Source organism: Bos grunniens, chromosome 8 (assembly GCF_055505025.1).
Source record: "Bos grunniens cultivar Pamir isolate PY7600 chromosome 8, Bosgru_T2T1.0, whole genome shotgun sequence".
Classification (NCBI taxonomy): domain Eukaryota; kingdom Metazoa; phylum Chordata; class Mammalia; order Artiodactyla; family Bovidae; genus Bos; species Bos grunniens.
Window position 1 is genome coordinate 69,497,395 of NC_141172.1, and position 13,663 is coordinate 69,511,057.

At 45.1% G+C, this 13,663-nt stretch overlaps 1 protein-coding gene and 1 long non-coding RNA gene across 21 annotated transcripts in view; both read right to left on the reverse strand.

Annotated features, from left to right (window-relative positions):
* Positions 1 to 75: 75 nt before the first annotated feature.
* On the reverse strand, positions 76 to 2,998 carry LOC147367358 (uncharacterized). Its single transcript, XR_015170034.1, has 3 exons — positions 2,839 to 2,998; positions 2,037 to 2,647; positions 76 to 438 (listed from the first exon to the last, which is right to left on the reverse strand). It is a non-coding gene; the product is annotated as an uncharacterized LOC147367358 (long non-coding RNA).
* A 4,595-nt stretch (positions 2,999 to 7,593) lies between these two features.
* LOC147367359 (tumor necrosis factor receptor superfamily member 10A-like) overlaps positions 7,594 to 13,663 on the reverse strand; it is a 46,663-nt gene continuing 40,593 nt past the window's right edge. For 10 of the 20 annotated variants that reach the window (XM_086416300.1, XM_086416293.1, XM_086416291.1 and 7 more), the window contains 2 exons: positions 12,847 to 13,041; positions 7,594 to 10,965 (listed from right to left, as the gene is read on the reverse strand). In XM_086416300.1, coding sequence (XP_086272426.1) covers positions 12,963 to 13,041 — 79 coding nt within the window. In that variant the 3' untranslated portion in view covers positions 7,594 to 10,965; positions 12,847 to 12,962. The remainder of the gene's footprint in view (positions 10,966 to 12,846; positions 13,042 to 13,663) is intronic. The other 10 variants (XM_086416298.1, XM_086416309.1, XM_086416311.1 and 7 more) reach the window with 2 other exon arrangements.

The following is a 13,663-nucleotide window of genomic DNA, read 5'->3' on the forward strand; positions in this document are numbered from 1 at the left end:
AAGTCCTAAAAAAAAAAAATTTTTTTTTGAAAGGGGAATTCCAGGCAGTTTCTACATTTGCAGTAATCACAGTGATTCAACAGTAACAGAGTGAATTTATTCAATGGTCCCATACACTGAGCATCCAATGTCCATGACTTTAATCCTCATTTGTTGCTGTTGTTCCATCACTCAGTTGTGTCCGACTCTGTTACCCCATGCACGGCAGCATGCCAGGCTTCCCTGTCCTTCACTATCTCCCAGAGTCTGCTCAAACTCATGTCCACTGAGTCGGTGATGCCATCCAAGCATCTCATCCTCTGTCACTCCCTTCTCCTCCTGCCCTCAATCTTTCCCAGCATCAGGGTCTTTTCCAATGAGTCAGTTCTTCCCATCAGTTGGCCAAAATCCTTGTTGTCCAAAGGACTCTCATGAGTCTTCTCCAGTACCTCAAATGATCTAGAAAAATAATTAGTATGAAATTATTGCCATTTTAACCATCTCCTGAACGTGCCTTGCTTTATTTTAGAAAACTCATTTCCAGATTTCCTGCTTCTGCTTAGAAGAAGTAAGAGAGCAGGCTGACCAAGAAATGCATCCTGGCCCAGGTCTCTAGCTAGGAACTGGGGTTTGTGTCGTGGGGTGGGAAGGTGCAGCTCTGCAGAGCCTTTGTGTAACTGTGGCTTTATTAGGGTAGTCACGGGTCTAGAACAAGCTTGACTTTCAGCCAAAGCACCTCATGTTATTTTCAACTATTATAAAAGGAAATGAAAGGGAATAAGATGTAGTGTTCTGGTGCTATACTCTGTTTTTTAAAAGCAGGATGGTTATGCAGAGTCTTTGAGCACAGCAAAAAGGTTTTCTTATTTATTTTTTTCCTCCTCCTATTTATAGCCAGATCAAATTCTTGAGAAATCTAGGTAAGGGGCCAAAGTTGAGGTTAATTGGTGTTAAATCCAGGAGAACTGGAGGAAGCCAGGAAGATGGAAGAAGAAGTGGATGGGGCTGCAATCAGTAAAACCGGCTGGCACCCTCCTCCTGCAGCACACCCCTCTGAAGTGTAACCCACGGTGCTTTGTCTTCAGTCAGTCCCTCCCGCTGGCCCCACAAGGACAGGAGAGCGACTCAGCTTTGCCCACTGAGCACAGGGGTGGTTGGCCCAGTTAATCTGCCCTGTGTTAAGAAATTGAGCCTGCAGCCCAGCACACGGGGCGCCAGACCCATCCATTCTGCGTGTTTTGGCAAAAGTGGCTGAGGATGACAGTCCAACAAATACCAAAGCTGCTTCTGATTCCAGACTCACTCCTGAGTGCATTTTCTTTTAAAGTATAATCAGGCTCCCTCCTGATTGCACTTTGTCTCAGATTGCATAATAAACATGCTTTTGTTTAAAAAATTGTTTTGCATTGTCACTTCTGAGCTATGTTGATGATATCGTATCTGAAATAGCAACAGAGTTTGGTTTTTTGTTTTTATTTGCACTCCAGCAGGGTTCTGTCTTCAAAGAAGTCAGAAGAATGACCTGAGAAGTGTCACGCTTTTGGAGGCCAATGCTAAGGTGAAGGGTATTGCAATATCCAGGGAGAGGATACTTCTAAAAGATGAACTTCAATAAGATACTTTTGAGCATATTTTCCATGGGGTTTTAGTAGATGAAAAGGATCCAAATATGGAGAAGAAATGGCAACCCACTCCAGTATTCTTGCCTGGGAAATCTCATGAACAGAGGAGCCTGGTGGCCTACAGTCCATGGCATCAAAAAGGGACAGACACAACTTAGCAACTGAACAACAACAATACACAATCAGGCAGATTGTGATTTGGGGAAACACTGCTTGATGGAAATGTAGAATAAAATGGAGAGTGAAGTGACCTAGCAATATGGAGCATAGCGTTTTGGAAGAAATTAAAAGTGTATAGAATAATAGTTGCAAATATTCAAACAACAAAGTCTGTGGCTAAAGGAAAAAAAGAAAAAGATCCAAATAAAAAAAGCAAGTATTTGTAAAAACAGTTAAAGATCAAGCTTCTGAAATTCAGGTGACAATGATACTCACTGAGAGTTGTCAGCTATGAGGTCTTCATCACAGAAATCTTCTTCCTATCAGCAGGGTGTGTATAGAAGGAGAAAAGCCCATGGGGATATTGGCTTACATGAATTCGGAGAAGGCGATGGCACCCCACTCCAGTACTCTTGCCTGGAAAATCCCATGGATGGAGGAGCCTGGTAGGCTGCAGTCCATGGGGTCACTAAGAGTCAGACACGACTGAGAGACTTCACTTTCACTTTTCACTTTCATGCATTGGAGAAGAAAATGGCAACCCACTCCAGTGTTCTTGCCTGGAGAATCCCAGGGATGGGGAGCCTGGTGGCTGCCGTCTATGGGGTCGCACAGAGTCAGACACGACTTAAGTGACTTAGCTGTAGCAATAGATTGGTTTTACGGCAGTGTCAATTAGTAGAGGCCCATAATCCACAGGCGGTTTCTCAACAAGACTTGGTTCACATGACTGTTCAGATTGACTGAGGAATGAGCTATCTGTCCAGCAGGGGAGTCATCCACCAAGATGTGGCTGTTGGGAACTGTATCGCTGAGGACACACTTCAAGTTAAGATCTCAGACAATGCCGTCTCCAGAGACTTGTTCCCCATGGACTATGTCATTGCCTGGGGGACAATGAAAACAGGCGGGTTTGGTGGACGGCCCTTGAAAGTCTGGTTAATAATGAGTTCTCCAGTGCCAGTGACCTGTGGGCCTTCAGAGTGATGCTGTGGGAGCTAGCTTTTGACTCTGGGCCAAATGCCCTACGTGGACATGGACCCCTTTGACATGGCCGCGTGCCCTAAAAGACGGTTACCTCGCTGTCCTGAGGACCTGTTTGCTGTGATGGCTTGTTGCTGGCCCTTCGATCTGGAAGGGAGAGCCCAGTTCTAGCAGCTGGTCATGTATAGCCACCTCTGCCATGTCCTGATGATAACAGATGAGTCACTAATTGCACCCCATGTTCAGCAATATATCTTGAAAGAAAAAGATCAAAGAATTTGTTCACCTGCCTTAAAACCACCACAGGTAAATACTATTAATAATCTTGTTTTTTCCTCTTAACATTTTTAAACACTTTTTTTTCAACATTTTTTCATTTCCTTAATTATTTTGCTACAATGTTACTTTTGATAACTCCCTAACATACTGTATGGGTCTAACACCAGTAATTTAACCAGGATCCCACTGGGAACATTTTAATTATTTTGAAGTTTTTGACAATTGAATAATACTACAAAAACATTTTGTCACATAAGTGTCTATATGTGTGTTAGACACTCAGTTGTGTCCAACTCTTTACAACCCATGAACACTAGCTTGCCAGGCTCCTCTGTCCAGGGGATTCTCCAGACAAGAACATTGGAATGGGTTGCCATTCCCTTCTCTAGGGGATCTTCCCAACCCAGGGATTGAACCCAGGTCTCCTGCATTGCAGGCAGATTCCTCACCATCTGAGCCAGCGGGGAAGCCCAAATGTCTCTATAATCCATGATTATTTAACAAGGCTAATAGGTAGACTAAAATGGTCATTAGTGTGGATATGGTTTCAGCAACTCAGAGAATGGAGCAAAAGCCAAGTGCTTATTAAGACATTGTCTGGACACTCTCCAGGGAGGGAGGGGTGGAAATCCTGGGAAGTGGTTTGCATCAGGAAGATTCCAGACTCCTGTGGGATCGTAGCATAATGGAGGACAGAGAGAGCTGTCAAAGCCAGAGACCTTTTGCTGTGATTCAGCAGGGAGAGCATGAGGTGTGCCCTAGGGGACAGAAAAGACAAAAGAAACCAGAGGAAGAGCAGTCAAGTGCTGAGACATGGTAAAACCTGAGTCTGAGGAGTCAAGAAAAAAGAGGCAAAGATGACTCAGGACCCAGGAAAGGGATGGGTGAAAAGTCACTTCATGTTTTTGTGGAAATCTATTCCAAAAACTTAGTGTTGTATTTTCTATTTGTCCAACTCAAACTATTGAGGGATGTAAAAAAAAATCTTTAAAAGTTTATATGTATTTAATGAAATTCCATAGACTGAATGTTTAACATCCAGGCAGAGAGACTGTGTGCACCCTGTTTATCTTTAGTACTGGGGACAAATTTCTGGCCTTTAATCCTATTATCTTCAATTTATAAAATGGACATGACATTTTTCAGACTTGCTTAAAGTTTAAGTTTTTTGAGCAAAGATTGTGGGCAACTTTGCTTAAAGGCTGTTTGGTTAACAGGACTTTTCAGGTGGTGCTAGTGGTAAAGGACCCTCCCTGTCAATGCAGGAGACCTAAGAGATGCTGGTTCCATCTCTGGGCCAAGACGATCCTCTGGAAGAGAGCATGGCAACCCACTCCAGTATTCTTGCCTGGCGAATCCCATGAACAAAGAAGCCTGGTGGGCTAAGGTCCATAAGGTTGCAAAGAGTTAGACATGACTGAAGCGACTTAGCATGCAACACGCCTTAGAAGAGAGAGGTTGGCTACTGCCCTGTAGGGACTAGAGGTTGTCCCCTGCCGATCAGGGCCATGTACTCATATTCTAGGCTTCTTTCCTCCAGAAGAGACTTTGTTTCTATTCCAGAAGAAAATACAGGATCTTTCTTACTGAGAAGGAGAGCAGGAGTAGATGTGTCAGCCATCTATTTAAGCTCTGAGTTTCACAACCTGGAATTGATGCATAAACCCCACTGCACACACAGGTACACGTGCCTCTACCCTCTCCCGCTGTGGGGAACCAGGGCTACGTTTACTTGGCAACGAAACAGTCTGATCCTTGATCCAGAGATCTCATGACGGGATGGTGTGTGCACAGTTGGCTAGCATGTATGTTTGTATGCATACACATACACTTGTATACTGGTATATACATGCTACCCAGGTATACATGCACACTCATAAAGACTCACATAAATAACTGTGGTAGGGTAACTCATTAACTCGCAAGTAGGATCTCAGACCTGTCAGAATTTCAGACAAAATACCGAGAAATGATCAACAGAACAGTGGGATGTCTCAAGATCAAGGTAAAAGGATGGTGACTTCCCCTCCCCCTGCCCCAGTCACTCACTTGCTCTGATGAAACAAGCCGCCATGTTTTGTTCAGCCCTGGCCTGCTGCGATTCATGGGGTCGCAAAGAGTCGGACACGACTGAGCGACTGAACTGAACTGATGGAGAGGTCCAGGCTTCCCTGGTGGCACTGGGGGTAATGAACCCGCTTGTCATTGCTAGAGACCTAAGAGATGCCAGTTCAATCCCTGAATCAGAAAGATCCCCTGGAGGAAGGCATGGCAACCCACTCCAGTATTCTTGCCTGGAGAATCCCATGGACAGAGGGAGCCTGATATAGGGTCGCAAAGGGTCTGACACAGCTGAAGCGACTTAGCAGGTACACACACACACATATGGAGAGGACTGGGTTCCCTGGTGGCTCAGCCGTGAAGAATCCGCCTGCCAATGCAGGAGACTTGGGTTTGATCCCTGGGTTGGGAAGATCTCCTGGAGAAAGAAATAGCAACCCACTCCAGTATTCTTGCCTGGAGAATTCCACGGACATAGGAGCCTGGTAGGCTACAGGCCATGGGGTTTCACAGAGCTGACATGACTGAGTGACGACTAAACAATCAATGGAGAGGCCCACATCACAAGGACAAAGGACAGCCTCCTGCCAACTGCCCCAAGAACTGAATCCAGCCCCACCTCATGTGTAAGCTTGGAAGCACGTCCTTTTCCATTCAGGCCTTGAAGGGACCACAGCCCCAGTCTGGTGAGACTCAGTATCAGAGAACCAACCTACACTGAACCATTAGAAATGGTGATGTAATAAAGGCTGTGACAAACCTAGATGCCATTTTAGAAAACAGAGACATCACTCTGCCAACAAATATCCGTCTGGTCAACACTCTAGTATTTCCAGTAGTCGTGTACGGATGTGAAAGTAGGACCATAAAGAAGGCTGAGCACCGAAGAACTGATGCTTTGTTTAACCGTGGTGTTGGAGAAGACTCATGAGAGTCCCTTGAACAGCAAGGAAATCAAACCAGTCAATCGTGAAGGAAATCAACCCTCAATATTCATTGGAAGGACTGATGCTGAAGCTGAAGCTCCAGTAGTTTGGCCAACAGATGGGAAGAGCCAACTCACTTGAAAAGACTCTGATGCTGGGAAAGATTGAAGGCATGAAAAGAAGTGGTCGACAGGATGAGATGGTTGGATGGCATCACCGACTCAGTGGACATGAGTTAGAGCAAACTCTGCGAGATGGTGAAGGACAGGGAAGTCTGGCATGCTGCAATCCACGGGCTCACGAAGAGTCGGACAAGACTGAGTGACTGAACAACAAGAATAAGACTGTAGTTCTAAAACACTAAGTTTTAGGTTAATGTCCACTAATACGTGCTCTTACCTAACCTGTAAAACTGCTCGGATGCATCCCATATGTGAAATGTTAGTCACTCAGTCATGTCCGACTCCTTGTGACCCCATGGACTGGGACTTGCCAGGCTCTTCTGTCCATGGGATTCTCCAGCCAAGAATACTGGAGTGGGTTGCCATTTCCTTCTCCAGGAGATCTTCCAGACCCTGGGATTGGACCCATGCCTCTGCATTGCAGGCAGACTCTTTATCATGTAAGCCACCAGGGAAGCTCAAGCCTGTTGATTATATAATATTGCCCCTAACACCCTCACCCCCCCACCCCCCACCCCTCAGCTTCTCATAAAGTGTTAACAGACCTAAAAACAAATGGAGGCCAGGTCAGTCTTCTCCATTCAAGGACAACTTAGGTGATCTGATACAGGGGTCTCACACAGGCAACACTGCTTTTCAAGAATTTATTTTCAAGTAATTATAAATTCACCTCTTCCTCCTGATTTGTGATCTAAAATATTTTTCTTCCCACTCCTGATATAATATGTAATCGTTCACAGGCAGGAGTGGGGGCAGTCAGGGGGTGTCCAGCTCTGCACGAGCACCTGTGCTCTGGGAAAGGGGACAGGGCTGGGACCACGGGGCTCCCCCAGGAAATCTAGGTGGGTGGGGGATCCTATCCTAAGGTCCAGGGGAAGGGAGTTGTGTCTCCATGAGGTTGCAGGGCTGAGCCACCAGACCCACTGTGATGAGGATGCAGAAAGGACAGCAGGGACAGAAGGGGAAGGTGGCCCCAGAGTGGCAGGAGGCTCACAAGTGAGGGGCCACAGAAGAACCCCAGCAAGCAGGGCCCCACCAGCCCTTCCCAAGAGCTCTGTCAGAGCCAGTCTGCACCTCCAGGGAGCCCAGCAGGCCCAGACAGGACTCAGAGACACAGACACCACAGGGGGAGGCTGTGCAGGAGCCTGGCCAGGCTGGGGCCTCTCTCCCAGGGGAAGAGTGGGGAGGAGGTGGACAGAGGAGGGGCTGAATTCCAGTCCCCCAGGAATCTGGCATCTGGAAATCTTGAGTCAGAGCAGGAGACACACCCATGCAAGATGAGCCTGAGGCATAAAGGGGAGAAGGAAGGAGTGGGTCACACAGCAAGAACACACCCCTGTACCCTTCACTCAGAACTGCTCCAGAGAACCAGAGGATGGGGGAAAAACACACACATGCCTCTTTTTATATACAATTACATATTTAATTTGATCACAAATTCATACAATTGTATATTTATGGAAAACTATATAATTTCTAACATTTTGATAGTTCTTATACTTTTTATAACATTCCACATTTGTCAAATTGTATAAAACTATATATAAAATTATAATATTTGTATATAACATCACATATTTAATTTGGTCACAAAGTCATAAAATTGCATATTTATATAAAATTGCAAAATTTTTATGTAACTGCCATGTAATTTGGTCACAAATTCATCCAATTGCTTATTTATATAAAATTATAAAATTTGTATATAACATTGCATTTTTAATTTGGCCACAAATTCTTTAAATTGCAGGTTTATAGAAAATTGCAAAATTGTATATAACACTGAATATTCAATTTTATTCAAAATCATAAAATTGCACGTTTACTAAAATTATAAAATTTGTATATGATATTGCATATTTATTTTTTTATTATTTTTGTATATTTAATGAATTTTTATTATCCAATTTTTAGATGAGATATATATAGTATTACGGTTGCTTTTTAAAAATTTTTTTAATTTAAATTTATTTATTTTAACTAGAGGCTAATTACTTTACAATACTGTATTGGTTTTGCCATACATCAACATGAATCCACCACGGGTGTACATGTGGAAATTGCATATTTAATTTGGTCACAAATTCAGTACTGAGGAGAAACCTGAACAGGCATCCAGTCTTCAAGTAAAACTTTAAATTGTAACATTTGCATTGGCATACAGCAGTAATGCTTCCCGGATGGCTCAGCAGGCAAAGAACTCGCATGCAGTGCAGGAGACACAGGACACGCGGGTTCGATCCCTGGATCGGGAAGATCCCCTGGAGTAGGAAATGGCAACTCACTCCAGTATTCTTGCCTGGAGAATCCCATGGACAGGGGAGTCTGGCAGGCTTAGTTCACAGGGTCGCAAAGAGTCGGACACGACTGAGCGACTAAGCACCCACCGGAAAGCAACAAAGGAGTCAAGTTTCACTTTTCTTGAAGGTTCTCATTAGTAAAACACACAATAAATGTGTACAAATGAATATACATGACAAATACTGACAAGGCTGATACTCTAATGGGCACTCAAGGAAGTCTTCTGAGAAAGGGACAAGTGACCTGACACTTGACTATTTACTTTTTTAAACTGTTTTACAAATGCACATGCTTTTTGTAACATATAGGTGACAGTTTCAAATTTTATTGTATCTTATTTATTTATTTTAGCTGTGCAGACTTCACTGCAGCACACAGGCTCCTCTACTGTGATGTGCAGGCTCTACAGCACATGGGCTCAGTTGCGGAGCACATGCTTAGTTGTGGTGTGTGGGATCTCAGTTCCCAACCAGAGACTGAACCCGGGCTCCTTGCATTGGGAGTGCAGAGTCTTAACCACTGAACCGCCAGGCAAGTCCCAGGAATTCATTTCTATCTCCTCCTGGGGATGAAGGCAGAGTGTCCTGCACAGAAGGAACAGCAAAGACAGGAAACACCTGACTTCCAGGAGAGGGAGGGACATCAGGGCCAGAGGGATGTAGCACCAAGACCACGGGGGTCGGCCCTTCTCAAAACACAAGAGAACTCCACACACTGTATCCATTTGTACCTACATTTTAGGCAATTCCAGTTTTGACCACACCAGTCACATCAACCTTGGGAAGACAACATACAAGCCTTGAGATGGACTAGACCAAAAACCTCCCTGAGAATTGCTTCTGCTATTAAATTATCCTGCAGTGATTGGAATACTATGGAGAAGGGTTTGGCAGAAGGTAAAAAAAATAAATAAATAAATAAAATACAAAACCCTAATATAGCAGGCATTTTAGGTCAGTTCTCACAGTATTTAAGAATCATCATTTCTGTGTCTTTTCTGCAGAAGGTCAAAGCTTACAGAGGGGTTGAGATCCTTAATCAGCCAATTCAAACACAAAAAGGCAATTCTGGGCTCAGAGCACCAGTATCAAGGGGGGCCCATCTAGTGCGGAGCAAGCCAACACTGAACATAACCAAGGAGCCCATCCATTCTTCCTCCCAGAAACTATGGCAGATCCTTGTCCTCTCTTCCTTGAGCCCAGATGGAATGAAGGTCACTGATAAGAGCAGACGTGACACAGAAACTATCTGACACTCATATCTAACCCACGTCCCACCCTAACCTCCCAGATGAGCAGGAGGAAGCCCGGGGAATGACAGCCCAGTTCACGGTCACCAGACACAACACGGGGGTGCCAATTCTGCTCCCTCTCTGCTCACTTGTTAACATCTCTCTATGAAAAATACAAATATTCACCCAACTATAAAGTTGACATGTTTAAAGCCTGGACCCTGAAGAAGTCGCCAGGCAATCCCAAAGTGGTCAAATTCCCCCAGCAGTGGGCTTGCTCTCCTTTATTGCTGTTCTTGTTTTGTAGGTTTTTGTTTGTTTGTTTTTGCCTCATGGCTCGTGGGATCTTACTTTCTGACCAGGGATTGAACTCAGGGCTCTCAGGGCAGAGTCCTAACCACTGAACAGCCAGGGAATGCCCTCCTTTTGTATTTCTAGTTTATTTAGATTGCCAGTACTCAACCAGGTAGCCCACATAAACCTAGAAATTATATTTGCAAAATGTTTTTCTACACATACATATATATGCACAAACATAAAAGTACCAAGACATATAAGATGTTTGCACTTTAATGATGTATAGTACAAGTTACGGGGCCTCCCTGGTGGCTCAGTTGGTAAGGAGTCTGCCTGCAGTGCAAGAGACCTAGGTTCCATCCCTGGGTAGGGAAGATACCCTGGAGAAGGAAACGGCAACCCACTCCAGTACTCTTGCCTGGAGAAACCCCATGGACAGAAGAGCCTGGTGGGGACAGTCCATAGGGTCGCAAAGAGTTGGACATGACTCAGTGACTAACACCTTCATTATAAGTTACATCATTAAATGCATACATACTAACATGAATGACAAATTTCAAACAAATACAAATAAAAACTAGAAGTCTATTAGCAGTGTGTCCTGAACTGAAAGACTGAGGTCCTCAAACGGTCAGGGCACAGCAGAGCCTGTCTCACTTTCTTCATAAACATGTTAATACTTTCCTGAGTTCCGCAGGCACTCTTGAATTGTCTCATTTGTCAACCTTTGCCCCAGCATTTCCAAGGCATCCATCGGGGTGTTGACTGAGGTCCCCTGTCCCTTCTTGGTGACTGGCAGCATCACACAAGGCATGTGGAGAGACCCAGGCCTATTCTCTGGTCACAAGGATCTCATTTCATGTGAGGCCCAACTGCCTCAGGAGCGAATCACAGAAGTCACAAGGAAAAGATAGCTGCAAACTCACTGAAGAATAGCTTCAGGCCTAGGTTGGGGGAAAGTCACAGAGACAGAGTTGGAACGGGCTTTCACAAAGGCAAAGGACCCTCAATTCAGGCCTAGACTTCAGGATGGGAACCTGAGGAGCTCCCCCTGCTGGTAATCCTGCTGCTCTGCGCCCCTGACCTGCTTCCCAGCAGCAAACAAGCCACACAGGCACTGGGCATTGGACTTCGCCAGCACCCAGAGCAGTTGGGGGCAGTCCAGGTCAGCAGAGAGTCCTGCCCCAAGCAGGGGATGCGGGCCCATCTGGAAGAGGAGACTGCTGTCACAGAGGGAGAAGGCATCTGTGATATGAGACAGAGGGTGGGACAGCGAGGGGCAACAGACCTCAGAGGAGGGCACCTGCCTTTCTCAGGAGGGTGAGGCCTCCTGGCTGCCACCTCTGCACTGGGGACAAAGCAAAGGCCTGGAGGGAGGAAGGTCTCCGGCCTCACACCCCGCTCGGCCTCACTGCCTGACACTGCGGTAGAGCTGGATGGGGACAGACTCCGAGCAAGAATTTAACCTTAAAATGGAGCAAACACCACCCGCCTCATGGACTGTGCTGCAGATTCAACGCTGTGTGTGTGAAATGCTGTGCACACCACCATCCACAGTACATAAGGAGGGCACCCAACACAAGTTTATATTCTCTAACAGTTACACTGAAAACATGAAAAATAACAATACTAGTTTTCATAAAATATGGTACTAACTCAAAGTATTCTAAAAAATTTCCTTTCAATATGTAATATAGATAGCTAATGGGAAGTGGCTTGATAACACAGAGAGCTCGATCCGGTGCTCTGTGATAACCTAAGGGAGGTGGGATGGGGGCGTTGGAAGGAGGCTCAAGAGGGAGGGGATATATGTGCACCTATGGCTGGTTCATGTTGCTGTACAGCAGAAATAAGCACAACATTGTGAAGCAATTATCCTCCAATTAAAAGTAAGTTAAGAATTTTTTCACTGCAATATGTAGTGTTAGCTGCTCAGTTGTGTGTCTGACTCTTTGTGACTTCATGGACTGTAGCCTGTCAGGCTCCTCTGTCCATGAGATTCTCCAGGTAGGAATACTGGAGTGGGTTGCCATTCCCTTCTCCAGGGGATCTTCCTGACCCAGAGACTGAACCCTGTTCTCTTGCATTACAGGCGAATTCTTTACCATCTGAGCCACCAGGGAAGCCCCTCAACATGTAATCAATATACAAAAAAAAAAAAACTGTTAACGAGACAAATTATAGTCATTTTTTCTACCAACTCCTTGAACTACAGTATCGAGTTATATACTACAGCTCATCAGATTTAGCCACAGTTCAGGCGCTCCACAGGGCTCCCAGGTTGCACCAGTGGTAAAGAACCTGCTTGCTAATGCAGGAGATGTAAGATGTGGGTTCGATCCCTGGGTTGGAATGATCCCTGGAGGAGGGCATGGTAACCCACTCCGGTATTCTCGCCTGGAGAATCCCATGGACTAAGGAGCCTCACAGGCTACAATCCATGGGGTTGCAAGGAGTCAGACATGATTAAAGAGACTTAGCATGCATGGACAGGGGCTCCACAGCCTCCCTGGGCCACGGCGTGCCCTGCTGGACAGCACAACATCTCAGATGTCTCAGAGTGGGTCAACCTGGCCCTGAGCAACCAGGGAGGAGAGAGGATGGTGGAGGAGGGAAGGACAGGGAGGTGTTAGGGGCCACTGTTAGAGGACAGAGGGGTGCAGGGTGGGAAAAAGAGGAGGGGGCAGGGAGGGAATTAGAGTCCTGATGGTTCAGGGACAAGCCATCCCCTCTCTGAGTTGCCCTAACCGCTATGGAGACAGAAATTAGGACACAGTCCCTCCTCCCTCCACTCCTGATCCCCTGCCCAGGAAAAAAACACTCACTTTCAGTGGCGTCTGTTGGAACCAGCAGCCATCTTCTCCTCTGAGATCCTTCAGGGGCTGCTGGTTTCTGTAAAACACAATGGAGAGCAGCCTTGGTCTTAACCGGGGGTCCTAGGTTACAGAACTGAGCCTAGTAAACCTTGTTCTGAAATTCTGGCAGATGCAGCCATAAGCAAATCAAAACCAATGCAGGACCTTTGAGGGGAGCAGACAGAAGAGTCATTATTTTATATACAATTGTGTTCTTATAAACCTCTAATGGTTCAACAATAATACTTAAATGTGAATGTGTGGATGGATGAATGTTAAAAATTATGACAATAAATTCTATAATGAATTATGAGTTGGATAAACTCATCAGGTTATAGAACATTGTAATACAAAGATACAGCCTCAACAAGAAACGAGCAATTTACTGAAGAAAAACACACATGGAGTTGAGGTATTATAAAACTCTTAACTTAAAATGCTAACTCTTTTCATAAGAAAAATATAGAATAGCTAAAAGATCTCAGTTCCTCCTAGATTAATTTATAAATTAAGGTAATACTCAAAAACCTCAAAACTATTGAAATGATACGACCCCAAACTGTAAACGTCTCTGTATGTGTATGTGTGTGTCTGTGTATGTATACATATATTATATACATATGTTTAGTCACTCAGTCATGTCTGACTCTTTGCGACCCCATGGACTGTAGCCTGCTGGGCTCCTCTGTCCATGGGGATTCTCCAGGCAAGAATACTGGGGTGGGTTGCCATGCCCTCCTCATATATATATATATATACACACACACATATACATAGTGAAAATACT